This window comes from Podarcis muralis, chromosome 16 (genome assembly GCF_964188315.1).
Source record: "Podarcis muralis chromosome 16, rPodMur119.hap1.1, whole genome shotgun sequence".
Lineage (NCBI taxonomy): Eukaryota > Metazoa > Chordata > Lepidosauria > Squamata > Lacertidae > Podarcis > Podarcis muralis.
This window is the reverse complement of record NC_135670.1, coordinates 3,789,159-3,804,785: the sequence shown is the minus strand read 5'-3', so window position 1 is coordinate 3,804,785 and position 15,627 is coordinate 3,789,159. Positions and strand designations below refer to the sequence as shown.

At 46.2% G+C, this 15,627-nt stretch overlaps 1 protein-coding gene across 3 annotated transcripts in view; it reads left to right on the top strand.

Moving 5' to 3' along the window:
• The first annotated feature begins 3,370 nt into the window (after positions 1-3,370).
• The window catches only part of SEMA6C (semaphorin 6C), a 56,149-nt gene continuing 43,892 nt past the window's right edge, over positions 3,371-15,627 (top strand). For all 3 annotated transcript variants that reach the window (XM_077920798.1, XM_028709528.2, XM_028709527.2), the window contains exons 1-9: positions 3,371-3,556; positions 4,014-4,128; positions 5,127-5,184; positions 5,913-5,969; positions 7,283-7,384; positions 8,303-8,393; positions 10,575-10,697; positions 11,156-11,244; positions 13,366-13,583. In XM_077920798.1, coding sequence (XP_077776924.1) covers positions 3,457-3,556; positions 4,014-4,128; positions 5,127-5,184; positions 5,913-5,969; positions 7,283-7,384; positions 8,303-8,393; positions 10,575-10,697; positions 11,156-11,244; positions 13,366-13,583 — 953 coding nt within the window. In that variant the 5' untranslated portion in view covers positions 3,371-3,456. The remainder of the gene's footprint in view (positions 3,557-4,013; positions 4,129-5,126; positions 5,185-5,912; positions 5,970-7,282; positions 7,385-8,302; positions 8,394-10,574; positions 10,698-11,155; positions 11,245-13,365; positions 13,584-15,627) is intronic.

The following is a 15,627-nucleotide window of genomic DNA, read 5'->3' as shown; positions in this document are numbered from 1 at the left end:
AAATCCCCATGTAGGAAATGTGATTTGATTTTTATAGTCATCGCTGCTGGTTTTATTGCGGGTTTTACACAATTCTGTTACTTTGATTTGTTGATTTCCACTTCGACTTTTTAAAAATAATTATCTTATGGTCTGCAAACCTCTCAGAGAGGCGCAGGCTATCAAGCAGCCTGTAATTTCTGTAATAATCACTGCTTCATAAAAGCTAACCAATTATTAAGCGCTTGGAGAGGGAAGCAAAAAGTGTTTAAATGCTAGACGTGCCCATTATTACTCTGTGCTAGGAGCTGTACAGAAACAGCGCTCCATAAATACGATAAATGTGCTGATTTGTTATTATGGAGCTGCAAGTAACGAGAGCTTCATAATACTATAAATGCTAATTATTTAGCGCAAGGCCTGTATGTAATAAGAGCTTCGTCCATGCCACAGTTGCCAATTATTTAGTACTGGGAGCTGCGGAGAATAAGAGCTTGTTTGTTTTCTCTGCCGATGGCCTGTGCATTGTAGTCTTTACAAAAAAAGATGAGCGATAACTTGGGAGAGGAATTATACTCTGAAAAACTGATGGCTGTATTATTATTATTATTATTATTATTATTATTATTATTATTATTACATACCCTCCAACATTTCTCCAATGAAGATAGGAACATCGTATTCTCAAACAACAACAACAACAATTTTATCATTAATTTTATTATTTATACCCTGCCCCCAAAAAGCTGGACAAACTCATGCTGGTAGCTTCGAGAACACTGTCCCACCATCTCGTCCTCCGTCATCCCCTTCTCCTTGTGCCCTCCATCTTTCCCAACATCAGGGTCTTTTCCAGGGAGTCTTCTCTTCTCAGGAGGTGGCCAAAGTCTTGGAGCCTCAGCTTCAGGATCTGTCCTTCCAGTGAGCACTCAGGGCTGATTTCCTTCAGAATGGAGAGGTTTGATCTTCTTGCAGTCCATGGGACTCTCAAGAGTCTCCTCCAGCAGCAGAATTCAAAAGCATCCATTCTTCGGCGATCAGCCTTCTTTATGGTCCAGCTCTCACTTCCATACATCACAACTGGGAAAACCATAGCATAGCGTAATAGCAATGGGAATGCCAATTTACACCTGTTGCTTATGTGTTGGAGGTGCTGATTTGCAATTGCCTTGTTTGTTTAAGGAAATAACTATTTATAGACATACAATGTATATAAGAAAAGTTGAGGGAACTTAAAAGAGAGAGACGCTACGAGCCTTAATTGATCCTTGCCTTTTCCAGCCTTCCCCACACAATCTGACTTCTAGGGCTCGGGGATGATGTCCCCATTTCCCCAAAATATTTTTTTGGGGGGTGGAGCTTGTTTCCTTCCTTTCTGGGGAAGGGGATTTCCACTGCAATCCGATCCAGGACGCCAGCTGTCCTACGCCGATTCGTGGCTGCGCTTTCAGAAATAGACTAATTGTACACACTGTTAATTCACTAAACGAATCAGGGGGGGCAAACCTTAGATATTTATAGTGTTTGGTTCTGTGAGTGTTGAGGCTCTCTTAACAGACTTTGCACCTGCCTTTCTTTCCAGGTAGGCAGGAAAATTTTAGGGGGCTCGATTGCAGCCGCAGCTGCCCCCCAAAATCTGTGGGTTCATCCTCCCTGCCCCCAAAAAGCTGTTTCAGTTTTTCAGCTCTGCTCCAGCAAGTGTGTTGGGTGCATCTGAGCATGCACAGAGTTCATTTACCTTCCCACAGCTTGACTGCAGTTGGAGAGGAATGGGCCGATATATCAATGTCTGAACTTATTTTATCCAATCGTTGCCACCTAATTTCTGACGTTTGGGCTGTTCCTCCTATTAGCTAAGTTTTAATTTATATATATTTATATATTTTTAACTGTATTGTATTGTTAACTGTATTGTCCCTGTTATACCTAATTGCAAATTCAAATGTATCCCTATCATGTTTTATGACTTCTTTGATTTTGTATGTGGGCTGGAACTGGTCTGTGACCGAAATAATAAAATTCATTCATTCATTCCACCTATTAGCAATCATACATCACTCTGGAAAAGTTGTGGTTTTTTTAATCCTCGTGAAAATATATCCGCAAATCTCTCCTAATACGCACATGCCTGCATGAATTTTTGCCTGCATGAATTTTTGCTGGGAATCCAGTTTTATTGAAATTTCCCATGATAAAATAAAAAGAACGGACGAATCTAAAAGGTCTAATAACAAGAGAGAAATTAGAAGAAAAGAAAGGAGATAGGAAACTCTCTCGCTGCTATATCTCTCCCCCCCCCCCCAATTTTTTATTTAAAATTTCTTGGTTTACAAAAGTACGTGCAATGTGTTTTAAAAAATGTGCAAAAAAAATGTGTTTTGTGTTTTAAAAAATGCACTAAAACTTTAGAAAAAGAAGTATCTCCACTAAATTTGGTGTGGGGACCATTTGGGCTGAAGACCCGTCTACCCTGCAGTTGTTTTTTAAAATGCAAATAGCAGTCATTCCTCCAAAATAGGGAAATAATAGATTTTTTTTAAAAAAAAACACACAGATTTTAAAGCTACAAAAAAAAAAAATCTGTTGAATTTGGTGTGGGAACTATTGGTGAAATTTGAGGTGGGAGGTTGCAATGGTTTTTGTTTTTAAGTATAGATAATTCATTCCTCCAAAATAAATGGGGAGGGAGGTTTTTAAAAAAGAAAACAGATTTTGGAACCCATTCCTTTCTGCTCCTGTGATGGAACTTCTATTTGGGGACTTCCCTGGCTTTTTTTCTGGCCAGTCTGGATAGTTAGCCTTGGTGAAGATTTGACGTTTTCATCCCCCGAAAAGTTTTGAGTTTCCGGTGAAATGAGGCTGTATTTTAATGTTGTATTTTAATCTTGTTTTTAAGTTGTATTTCAATCAATTGGTTTTTATATCAGGTGTTAGCCGCCCTGATTCCGGTCTTGGCTGGGGAGGGCAGGATATACAGTGGTGCCTTGCAAGACGAAATTAATTCGTTCCGCGAGTTTTGTCGTCTTGCGATTTTTTCCGTCTTGCGAAGCACGGTGTCGGGAAAGTTTTGGAAAAGCTTCAAAAATCACCAAAGTCTTTAAAAACCTCAAAAAAGGCTACCACACCGCGTGCTATGAGTTGCTCCTCGAAGTCAAGTCGCGACTGTATTAACGGTGTTAAGAAAAAGGAAACAAACTTGCAAGACGTTTCCGTCTTGCGAAGCAAGCCCATAGGGAAAATCGTCTTGCGAAGCAGCTCAAAAAACCAAAAACCCTTTCATCTAGCGAGTTTTTTGTCTTGCGAGGCATTCGTCTTGCGAGGTACCACTGTAAATAAAATTTATTATTATTATTATTATTATTATTATTATTAACCCTCCTCTTTCCTGCTGTCTTCCAGGGCCTGCCAAGGGAAGCATGTTTCGCTCCTAGGACCCGCCTCCCTCGCTTCTCCTCTCCTCACGGGAAAGTCCTGAGAATGATCCTTCCCTTCCTCCAGCCTGCCCTTTTATTCTTCCTGGCGTCTGCGACTTCCTTCCCTAAGGATTTGACTCCGCTCAGCACCGTCGGCAGGGCAGGTGAGTGTGCAGCCCGCTTTCAAACTATTTGCACAGTGAAACCAGGGCAGGCAGGTATTCAACAGGTGTTGCTCCCCCATCCTCCCTTGAGCAGAGGGATTGGGGAGTAAAAAAACAATTGGCTCTGTTTAAAGGTGTGTCTCCTAAGGAAGGAAGAAGGAAGCAGTCTTTCTAACAGGCAGACAGGTATTCAACAGGTGTTGCTTCCCCCACCCTCCCTTGACTGGAGGGAATGGAGGATGGGAAAACTATTGGCTCTGTTTGAAGGTGCGTCTCCTAAGGAAGTTAGCAGTCTTTCTAACAGGCAGGCAGGTGTTCAACAGGTGTTGCTTCCCCCCTCCTCCCTTGACTGGAGAGAATGGAGGGAAGAGGGGAGAACTGGCCCCGAGGATGCTTTTCCTGTAGAAGGAGGCCTTTTCTTTTCTAATAGGGCATTCTTTCTTTCTCTACCCACCAGGAACATCCCAGTACCCTGTTTTCCGTGGCCTCGCAGGGGACAATGACACTGCCCAGCTAGGCCTGGATTTCCAGAGCATGCTGAGACTCAACCAAACCCTTTTCATTGCCGCGCGGTAAGTGACAGGGCAGGGAAGGTGGTGTTGGCGGCCATTGTGTTTGCGTTTCCTTATTTTATTTTATTTTATTTTATTTTATTCATTTTTCATTCATTACATACATCTCAAATTTACTATATATTCCTCCCTCCTTCCCCTCCCCCAACTTGTATTTCTGGTTTGTTTCTATTCTCACCCGCTTTGCTATCTCTCAACAGAAAAATTTATTAATCACATAACATCACACCTTAAAAACATAAAAATAAAATTAAATACACCATCATTTTCACTATCTTCCAAACATTTTCTGATGCTGATAATGTGGATGTTTATTTAAATCCTGCCATCAAGTCTATTGCCTTATATTCTGCAAATATAGTGTGAATGGTTCCCAATCTTTCTCAAAAGCTCTGTTGTCTTTCTCTCTTAGTCTTTCTGTCATTTTTGCCAGTTCTGCATCTCTTGCCATTGTTCTTTAGTTGGTATTTCTCCAGTCTTCCAATTTTGTGCAATCAACATTCTTGCTGCTGTAGTGACATACACAAATAAAGTCCCCATTTCTTTTGGTATGTCTTGACCTAAATTACCTAATAAAAAGGCTTCTGGTTTTTTTTTACAAAAGTTATTTTTAACATTTTCTTCAATTCATTGTATATCATTTCCCAGTAGGATTTTACCTTCTTACAATCCCACCACATATGATAGAACGGAGCTTCTCTTTCACATCTCCAACACTCTTTCTTTTCTTCTGTTTGCATTTCCAACGTTTGAGGTCCCGGGATCTGGTCTGAGCTAGGATCTTGCCCTTTGATGCTGAGAACCAGCCATGGACCAGCAGAAGCCGTAATAAAGTCAGGATACAGAGATTCCAAGATGGAGGACCTACCGGATCCCAGACTGTTCACATGCAAAGTGGCTCTCACCTTTTACCTTCCTCAGCAGTGCTTGAGTTGTACAAGTGAGGAAATTATTTATCTCTTTCTCTTTTTTCTCCCTACCACCCTGCCGGCCATCAGAGACCACGTCTATGCCTTTGATCTCCGACGGACCAAAGACGACTTCTCTCCAAAAAGGGTGAGTTGTTGTTTTTTAACCCAATGGTTTAAGACCTGGTTGTGCTACCTGTTGTTGTTTAGTCGTTTAGTTGTGTCTGCCTCTTCGTGACCCCCTGGACCAGAGCACGCCAGTCCCTCCTGTCTTCCACTGCCTCCCACAATTTGGTCAAACTCATGCTGGTCTCTTCGAGAACACTGTCCCACCATCTCGTCCTCTGTCGTCCCCTTCTCCTTGCGCCCTCCATCTTTCCCAGCATCAGGGTCTTTTCCAGGGAGTCTTCTCTTCTCATGAGGTGGCCAAAGTCTTGGAGCCTCAGCTTCAGGATCTGTCCTTCCAGTGAGCACTCAGGGCTGATTTCCTTCAGAATGGAGAGGTTGGATCTTCTTGCAGTCCATGGGACTCTCAAGAGTCTCCTCCAGCAGCAGAATTCAAAAGCATCAATTCTTCGGCGATCAGCCTTCTTTATAGTCCAGCTACCTAGAACCTAGTTGTGCTACCTAGAACCTGCCATTGTTGCTATGAGGAACCTAGACCACATTCTCAGTGGGATCTTTTGTGTGTTGCCTCGTACCGCTCTTTCACTGAGAAGAGCATACTACCTAGAAAGAATTCTGCGAAATGTCTGCAACGTTGAGAACCAGTCCCTTGCCTTGCTTGTTCTAGATCATGTATCACCTAGAACACGATTTCACCACCCTCTAACCATTGCCCTGTTCTGATTTCTCTTTCCTCCACCGTACCCTCAGCACCTCACATGGAAGACGCAAGACATGGAAAATTGTGCAATGAGAGGAAAGCTCCGGGTAAGAACCGCAAGGGTCTCGGTTCTAGGATCTGTATTCGTTTCTGTGTCCTGATTATCCTTGGGACTGACAGTGGCATTTGCCTGTGTGAGGTGGGAAAGCTCAGTGGGCAGAGCATGAGATGCTTCATCTCTGGGTCGTGGGTTCGAGCTCCACATGGTGTGAAAGAAATCTGCACTGAAGTAATAATAATAATAATAATAATAATAATAATAATAATAATAATAATAATTATTATTATTATTATTATTATTATTATTATTATTATTTATTATTTATACCCCGGCCATCTGGTTGAGTTTCCCCAGCCACTCTGGGCAGCTCCCACTCAAGTATTAAAAACAGTACAGCATTAAATATTAAAATATTCCCTAAACAGGGCTGCCTTAAGATGTCTTCTGAATGTCAGATAGTTGTTTATCTCTTTGCCATCTGGTGGGAGGGCCTTCCACAGGGCGGGCACGACCACTGAGAAGGCCCTCTGCCTGGTTCCCTGTAGCTTAGCTTCTCGCAGGGAGGGAACCGCCAGAAGGCCCTCGGAGCTGGACCTCAGTATCCGAGTAGAATGATGGGGGTGGAGACGCTCCTTCAGGTATACTGGACCAAGGCCGTTTAGGGCTTTAAAGGACAGCACAACGCTTTGAACTGTGCTTGGAAACATACTGGGAGGCAATGCAGATCTCTCAGAACCGGTGTTATGTGGTCCCAGCGGCCGCTCCCAGTCACCAGTCTAGCTGTCACATTCTGGATTAATTGCAGTTTCCGGGTCACCTTCAAAGGTAGCCCCACGTAGAGCGCATTGCAGTAGTCCAAGCGGGAGATAACCAGAGCATGCACCACTCTGACGAGGCAGTCTGCGGGCAGGGAGGGTCTCATCCTGCGTACCAGGTGGAGCTGGTAGACAGCTGCCCTGGACACAGAATTGACCTGCGCCTCCATGAACAGCTGTGAATCCAAAATGACTCCCAGGCTGCGCACCTGGTCCTTCAGGGGCACAGTTACCCCATTCAGGACCAAGGAGTCCCCCACATCCGCCTGCCCCCTGTCTCCCAAAAACAGTACTTCTGTCTTGTCAGGATTCAACCTCAATCTGTTAGCCGCCATCCATCCTCCAACCGCCTCCTGGCACCGAAGGGGGTTGCAACTCTATGGTTCTATTATTCTATTATTTTATTTACTTATTTATTAAATATACCCGCAGGTCTCAGGGCAGTTACAACATAAAATCACAATATGAAAATAAAAAATTATTCTGAGTGTTCCCCCAACTCTGGGGTAAGTCCTTGACCTTTCTCGCTCTGCCCCGATTCCAGAATGAATGTTACAACTACATCAAAGTCTTGGTTCAGAAGAACGAAGAAACCCTCTTGGCCTGTGGGACAAATGCCTTCAACCCCATGTGCCGGACCTACAAGGTATGGAGCTGGTTTGGGACCAGGTGATGGGTTGGTCGGGAACCATAACCCCACGGGGGCCAAATGCGGCCACCTGTCTCTGCTCCAAAGAACTCTCCTTAGCAACGCCTCTAGCCACGCCCCCTGTCACCAAGCCACGCCCCTCCACTGACCTTGAGCCACACCCTCCCAGAGTGTTTTTCACCAGCTGGATAATATCTGATAATGCCTCTTGCTTTTCTGAATGGAGAAGGGGATGTGAGAGGGTGACAAAAGTAGCCCCTATTTTATTTTATTTTATTTTATTTTATTTTATTTTATTTTAGTTTTTTAATTTTATTTATTTATTTTTGTTTTGTTTAGTTTTCTAATGTAACGTAATATACTTGTTTTATTGTTTAGTTTTTAAATTTAATTATTTTTGTTTTGTTTTTTAATTTATTTGTTTTGTTTTGTTTTATTGTTTTGTTTTTTATTTTAATTATTTTATTTTATTTCACTGTCATGGGCTTATTTAACCGCCTTCTTAACAAACCACCTCAAGGCAACTGACGCATAAGATTACTAAACGCGGCAACAACAAATAGGTTTAAGACAAGATGGAAACCCTACCTGCCATACAACAGGGAGATTTGCCTTTCCGAAATTTACACCGGTGAAATTTGCAAATGCATTTGCACGTGCGAAATTTGCATGTGTTTTGTCCCACCCCCTTTGGCCTCGCCTACCTCTGGCATGCGGCCCTCAGCAGTCATTGCGGCCCTTGCGCTAAGGAAGAGACCTCACCCGCAAAGGGAGACACCTTCCTGTCGCAAATTGGGTGGAATCGTGCTGGGACGTTGTGGCACTGCGCAACCGAGCGTGTGGGGATCTTTCTTGGGTTTGTGGCTTAGGGTGTCAGCCTTTGACTAAATTCACCCCCATTTCCGTGGCCCCCAGATCAGCAACTTGGAGCAGGAAGGGGAGGAGCTGAACGGACAAGCGCGGTGTCCCTTTGACGCAAAGCAGAACAACGTGGCGCTTTTCGCAGGTACATCTTTGAAACTTGTGCGGTGCGTTTCAGGGTGTGTGTTTTTGTACCTGGACTAGTAAAGGTAAAGGGACCCCTGACCATTAGGTCCAGTCGTGGCCGACTCTGGGGTTGCGGCGCTCATCTCGCTTTACTGGCCATGGGAGCCGGCGTACAGCTTCTGGGTCATGTGGCCAGCAGGACTAAGCCGCTTCTGGCGAACCAGGGCAGCGCACAGAAACACCGTTTACCTTCCCGCCCGAGTGGTACCTATTTATCTACTTGCACTTTGTGCTTTCGAACTGCTAGGTTGGCAGGAACAGGGACCGAGCAACAGGAGCTCACCCCGTGGCAGGGATTCGAATCGTCGACCTTCTGATCGGCAAGTCCTAGGCTCTGTGGTTTAACCCACAGCACCACCAGCGTCCCACCTGGACTACAGGTCTCCAGCTTCAAGCCAGTGTGGTGTCGTGGTTAGAGTGTACAGTGGACACTCGGGTTGCGGACGTGATCCATGCAGGATGCACGTTCACAACCCGCAGCGTTCGCAACCTGCGTCTGTGCATACTTGGGTTGCGATTCGGTGCTTCTGTGCATGCGCAAAGCACGATTTAGTGCTTATACACATGCACGACCACCGGAAGTAACCCATTCCAGTACTTCTGGGTTTCGGCGGTCTGTAACCTGAAAAAACGCAACCTGAAGGGTCTGTAACCCGAGGTATGACTGTATATGACAAGGACACAGGAGAGACCAGGTTTCAAATCATGAAGCTCAATGTGGTGACCTATACCGCAGGGTTGTTGTGAGGGTGAAGAGGACAGAGAGATAACCATGTGCGCCACTTTGAGCTCCTTGGAGAAAAAGGTGGGATGGAATATTTAAGAGTTCATCCTTGGGATCTTAGACTTGCCTGAAAGATGCCGAGTGAGTTGTGGTTTCCCCCCCTAAATGAGACGGGAAACCTCCAGCCCACCGGCTAAATTTGACCCACCGGACTTCCACATCTGGCTAGTGAGGGGCTCTGGGAAGCATTGTGCAAAGATCTCTGCAAATTTCTACGGAAGGAAAAAAATGTATAAGAAATATGTAACTGTGCGGTATAAAGTAATGGATGGATAAAGAACAGTGAGATTAAGTGGAAGTCATTTTTAGTTTTCTTCTTTATAAGTTTTATAATTGCTTTCAGTACCAGGAGTATATACGATGACAGTTATATTAATCTTGTTGTATCTTACAGTGTGGTGGTTTGTTTGCTTCTTCTGTTATTTGTTTTTGTTTGTTTGTTTGTTTACTCGTTTGTCCATCTGTTTTTTCATAAATCTATTTATTTTAAGTCAATAAAGATACATATTTTTTTTAAAAAGGGAAAAGATGCTCCATTTGAATACAAGCTGCTTTTTCTGCGAAGGGGGAAAACACTCCATTTTTAGCGACCTCTTTTTGTGCTTTGACAGGTGTCAATCACCTGGCATCATTCTGACAGCAGGTGACGGACAGGGGTGGTGGTCCCACCTACCTGTCAAAGTTGGTCCGTGGTGGGGTGTGGGGTGTAGGGTAAAATATCTGGCCCGGCAGGCCAAAAAGATTCCCTAAAAGCAAGATTCTAGTCCTCATGGTTTGGAATAAAAGTCTCCTCCCCACCCTGAAAAAGAACATTACATTGACATGATGTTCAGGCAGCTCAAGGTGGCATCTGAATGGAGCATCTGAACAAAAGCTCTCTCTATGCTGCAACACTCGGTTGCAGCTCCCGCTTGGTCCCATGCTTGTGATGTTGTGTGCCTTTGAACGTCTTTGCTGAAGTTCCCACTTCTGTTTTGATATTATGAAAGAAGTTAATAACAGGAGTTAATAACTTGGGGTTATGGCACGGTTGAATGCAGCCTCATGGGAATCAGTGTGGTGTAGTGGTTAAGAGCGGTGGACTCGTAATCTGGGGAACCGGGTTCGCATCCCTGCTCCTCCACCTGCAGCTGCTGGGTGACCTTGGGCCGGTCACACTTCTCTGAAGTCTCTCAGCCCCACTCACCTCACAGAGTGTTTGTTGGGGGGGGGGGGGAGGAAGGGAAAGGAGATTTTTAGCTGCTTTGAGACTCCTTAGGGTAGTGATAAAGCAGGCTATCAAATCCAAACTCTTCTTCTTCTTCTTCATGGGAAATTTGGGGGTGTGCCCCTCCCTCTTTTTCCTCTCCTTCGCAGAAGGGAATCTCTATTCCGCCACGGTGGCAGACTTCCAAGCCAGCGACACCGTCATCTACCGAAGTCTGGGCGAGAGGAGTCCGGTGCTGAGGACCGTCAAATACGACTCCAAATGGCTGAGAGGTGAGGGGGTGTGTGCAGCGAGAACTGTTGGTGGCAGAGTGTGACCAACAGATACGATTAGTGAGTCCTCTTTTTTCGTTCCGGAGACGGCGAAAGGGGGAGCGAGTTCAGGTGACGGGGAAGAGCTCGATTCGGTTCGCCAACGGAAGGGGAACCGACCCAAGTTCCGCTTTCCGAAGCAGTCTGCCAACCGGAAGGCCAAAAATCCCAAATTTTGCAGTGCGGTTCTCTGGCGGAAATGCGTCTGCGAGGGAAACATGCGCCGCTCAGCGCATATGCGGGGAGATGGCGCGGTGGAGGGGGAAATGAACGAAGTCTCCTGCGGGAAGAACAGGGGTAACGGCTCGGTTTCTGCTCCCTTTTCCTTGATAAACGAAATGGTGTCTGGCGGGACGGCCCGGCGCTACTGAGAAACCACCAGGCGCCCACGTTTTTAAAAACAACTTTCCCCCCTCCAGAACCACATTTCCTGCATGCGCTCGAGTACGGCAATTACGTCTATTTCTTCTTCCGGGAGATCTCCATGGAATACACGACTTTGGGACGGGTGAGTATTCAAGATGGTGGATAGCGCGCATGAGTTTTCTGGGGTATCCAAGATGGCGGACTGCACGCATGAGTTTTCTGGGGTATCCAAGATGGCGGACAGCGCGCATGAGTTTTCTGGGGTATCCAAGATGGCGGACAGCGCGCATGAGTTTTCTGGGGTATCCAAGATGGCAGACAGTGCGCATGAGTTTTCTGGGGTATCCAAGATGGTGGACAGTGCGCTTGAGTTTTCTGGAGTATCCAAGATGGCAGACAGTGCGCTTGAGTTTTCTGGGTTTCGAGTGTGCGCGTTCGACAGGGCCACATGCTCGGGCCCCAACCTCGAGTGGCTTTTAACAGCCGTGGCTTCTTCTCTCTGGGGGAATTGCGTAGCTTTGCCGTAAGACTATTGTGATGTCAGACCTGGGAGAGAAACCCGGGTTCATATCCCCATTCAGACATGACACTCCCTGGGTTACTTTGGGGCAGGACGACCTAGCAGGGATGTTTTGGGGATAAAGCGGGGAGACAGAAAATTCTTGGGGGGGGAAGGGTGGGATATAAAAGCAGCAAATAAAAAAAATTAAATATTTTAAAAATTCCCCCTTGGGGTCTCTTCCAACTCTGTAATTATGCAAAATAAGGTGGCTTCCTCTCTTATTCTGACCATGAGGTCTGGAACCTTACTGCATTTTTAGGAGATTTGGTTGGGAGAAATAGTCTGTTCCTGTAACTGGGAGCATTGGTGTGTTACTGTATTTTTCGCTCCATAAGACGCACCCGACCGTTTTAGAGGAGGAAAACAAGAAAAAAAATATTCTGAACGAAACAGTGGATGTATGATTTTTGTGGTTCATGCTGTGGCCACAGACATGTGATCTGATGGTGAATTTGGGGTGACCCAATGCAAAAATCCTGAGGATCCATGGGCTTTTACCTCCCCCCTCCCAGGCAGCCTCCACTAGCGTCCCTTATCTCTCTTCCGATCCCACCGATCAGCTGTTTCCTTTCAACGCTCCCTTGTTCGCCTTAGTGTCTTCTCCTTAGCTGGAGCAGTTTTTTGCTCCTCCTTTTCTTCTAATTTCTCTCCTTATTGCTTTAGTCTTCCTGTTTCCCCCCTTTGCAAGTTTGCTGTCTTTACCTCCCCCCTCCCAGGCAGCCTCCTTTATCTCTAGCGTCCCTTATCTCTCTCCCCGATCGGCAAACGATCAGTGGCTTTGTTTCAACACCCCCTTCCCTCTTTCAAAAAAAAAAAAAAAGCATGATCTGCTTTTTGCCCCTGGACAATTCAGCTCCAGGGACCACGCATTTGCTCCATAAGATGCACAGACATTTCCCCTTACTTTTTAGGAAGAAAAAAGTGTGTCTTATACAGTAGCTTATTAAATGTAAAAGGTAAAGGGACCCCTAACCATTATAATAATAATAATAATAATTTATTATTTATACCCCGCCCATCTGGCTGAGTTTCCCCAGCCACTCTGGGCGGCTCCCAATCAGTGTTAAAAATCATTAGGTCCAGTGTTAAAAATCATTAGGTCCAGTCGTGGCTGACTCTGGGGTTGCGGTGCTCATCTTGCTTTATTGGCCGAGGAAGCCGGCGTACAGCTTCCGGGTCATGTGGCCAGCATGACTAAGCCGCTTCTGGTGAAACCAGAGCAGCGCACGGAAATGCCATTTACCTGCCCGCCGGAGTGGTACCTATTTATCTACTTGCACTTTGACGTGCTTTTGAACTGCTAGGTTGGCAGGAGCAGGGACCGAGCAACGGGAGCTCACCCCGTCGTGGGGATTCGAACCGCCGTCCTTCTGATTGGCAAGTCCTAGGCTCTGTGGTTTAACCCACAGCGCCACCCGCGTCCCCTTATTAAATGTATAGACTATTAAATTGGGGGGGAGGGCGTTCTTTATTACAAGGTGGATCATGACAGTATAAAATCAAAGCAAATTTATGATGACGCTGTTTGATTGTGATATGATAGCACACGGGACGAATGAAGCCTAATGAGCAGCAATAGCTACTTGATAACATTATTAAATATCCAAAGGTTCATTGTTTAGCTATTCCAGCAGAGATATATTTTATCCCTCTGGGAAAACAACCCGCCCTGATCTCTCTCCCCTCCGTCTCCGATTCCAGGTTATCTTCTCCCGGGTGGGGCGGGTGTGCAAGAACGACATGGGGGGCTCTCCCCGAGTGCTGGAAAAATACTGGACCTCCTTCCTCAAAGCTCGCCTCAACTGCTCCGTCCCTGGAGATTCCTTTTTCTACTTCGACGTCCTTCAGGCTGTGACGGACGTGATGCAGGTGAACGGCCGGCCGGCCATCTTCGGGGTCTTTGCCACTCAGTCCAACAGGTAACCGCTGCTGCAAAGCCTTAAAGGTAAAGGTAAAGGTACCCCTGCCCGTACGGGCCAGTCTTGACAGACTCTAGGGTTGTGCGCCCATCTCACTTAAGAGGCCGAGGGCCAGCGCTGTCCGCAGACACTTCCGGGTCACGTGGCCAGCGTGACAAAACTGCATCTGGCGAGCCAGCACAGCACACGGAAACGCCGTTTACCTTCCCGCTAGTAAGCGGTCCCTATTTATCTACTTGCACCCGGGGGTGCTTTCGAACTGCTAGGTTAGCAGGCGCTGGGACTGAGCAACGGGAGCTCACCCCGCCGCGGGGATTCGAACCACCGACCTTTCGATCGGCAAGTCCTAGGCGCTGAGGCTTTTACCCACAGCGTCACCCGCGTCCCTGCAAAGCCTTGCCTTCCCCCAAACTTTGCCGAACCTGAGCTGCTAGCTTGTCCGGGTCCTTAAAATGCCCTTTGCCCAACCTGAGCGCTTCTCTCTTTTGGCAAGAAGGAATTAAAGGGCCTTGCGCTGAGCTCAGGCGGTTAAAACGGGCCTTGCAGAACCTGAGCTGTTAGCTTGCATGAGTCTTGCTTCTTTTCCAGCAGCCTTAAAATAAGCCTTGCAGAACCTGAGCTGATCGTTGTTTTTACATAGGCTTCCTCGCTATTAGCCACCATTTGGTGGAAAGGAAGGGTACAAATGTGACAGGTGGTCAGTAAGTTTTGCTGAGCCGCTGGCTTGTGCAAATTTTGTCTTTCTTTTTTTATATATACATTTTTATTTAAAAAATTTAACATATTAATTCCAACATTCATACAGCTTAACTTCTCATCTTATGCAATATTTTGGACTTCCATCACCGCCTCTGACAATTTTCCGTTCTTTGTCACTTATTATGCATTTCTTAATTTCCATATTACATTTGATTATCCTTAACTAATAATTCATCTCATTGTCTTTTTTGCAATATTTCAAATAATTCACCTTACCAAACTTCTTGCAAACTTACTAGCGTAATCTGTTCATCACAATTACCGTATTTTTCGCTCTATAAGATGCACCAGACCACAAGACGCACCTAGTTTTTGGAGGAGGAAAACAAGAAAAAAAATATTCTGAATCTCAGAAGCCAGAACAGCAAGACGGATCGCTGCGCAGTGAAAGCAGCAATCCCTCTTGCTGTTCTGGCTTCTGGGATAGCTGCGCAGCCTGCATTCGCTCCATAAGACGCACACACATTTCCCCTTACTTTTTAGGAGGGAAAAAGTGAGTCTTATAGAGCAAAAAATACGGTACTTTTCAAATAGTCCGTAAATTTACTCCAGTCTATGAGAATCTCTGGTCCCGCAGGCTTCAAATCCTTCCTGTTAGCTTATCTAATTCTGCATAGTCCATCAGTTTCATCCTCCATTCTTCTTTCGTCAGTAGCAAATCTCGTCTTTCTGGCAGGACCTGAGCTGCAGGTTTGCATCCTAGCGGCTGTAACACGCGACAAGATGAGGCTGCTTTGCTTCGGAGAGATATAGGGAGCTGCCTTAGAGGGAGACGGACCGTTGGTTCATCTAGCACAATTGTGCTGGTCCCGGGGGGAAGGTTACTGTTATTGTAGTCAAAGTTCAGTCCTGAGTCACTAGCCTGGAAATAGTCCACAAGGTGCGAGGCGAGGTCCGAAGCAGGAAGCCGGGCGGGGACAGGGACACTCGAAGATCAGAAGCAGGAAGCCGGGCGGGGAACAGGAACACTGGAGGGTCAGGTCTGGGTCCGGACAGGAGCAGGTACTCAGCGACGACGTTGCTCCCGCAACCTGGGACCGGGCTGACTGGCCTTTATCTTCTCTAAGGCCAGGGGCGGTCCCGGCCCCCAGGAGCCCCGCCTCTCCTGGCCTTAAGGCGAGCACTCCTCCTGGGAGAAACCAGTTCCCTTCGCCTCTCTGCCCTGAGCCTCTGCAGTTCAGGAGAGGCTGAAGGGTTACTGGGCCCAGGGGGAGACTCACCTGTAGGCACTGAGTCCTCAACCACCTCTGGAGCCAGAATGGATTCACCTGGTGCCTGCTCCTGA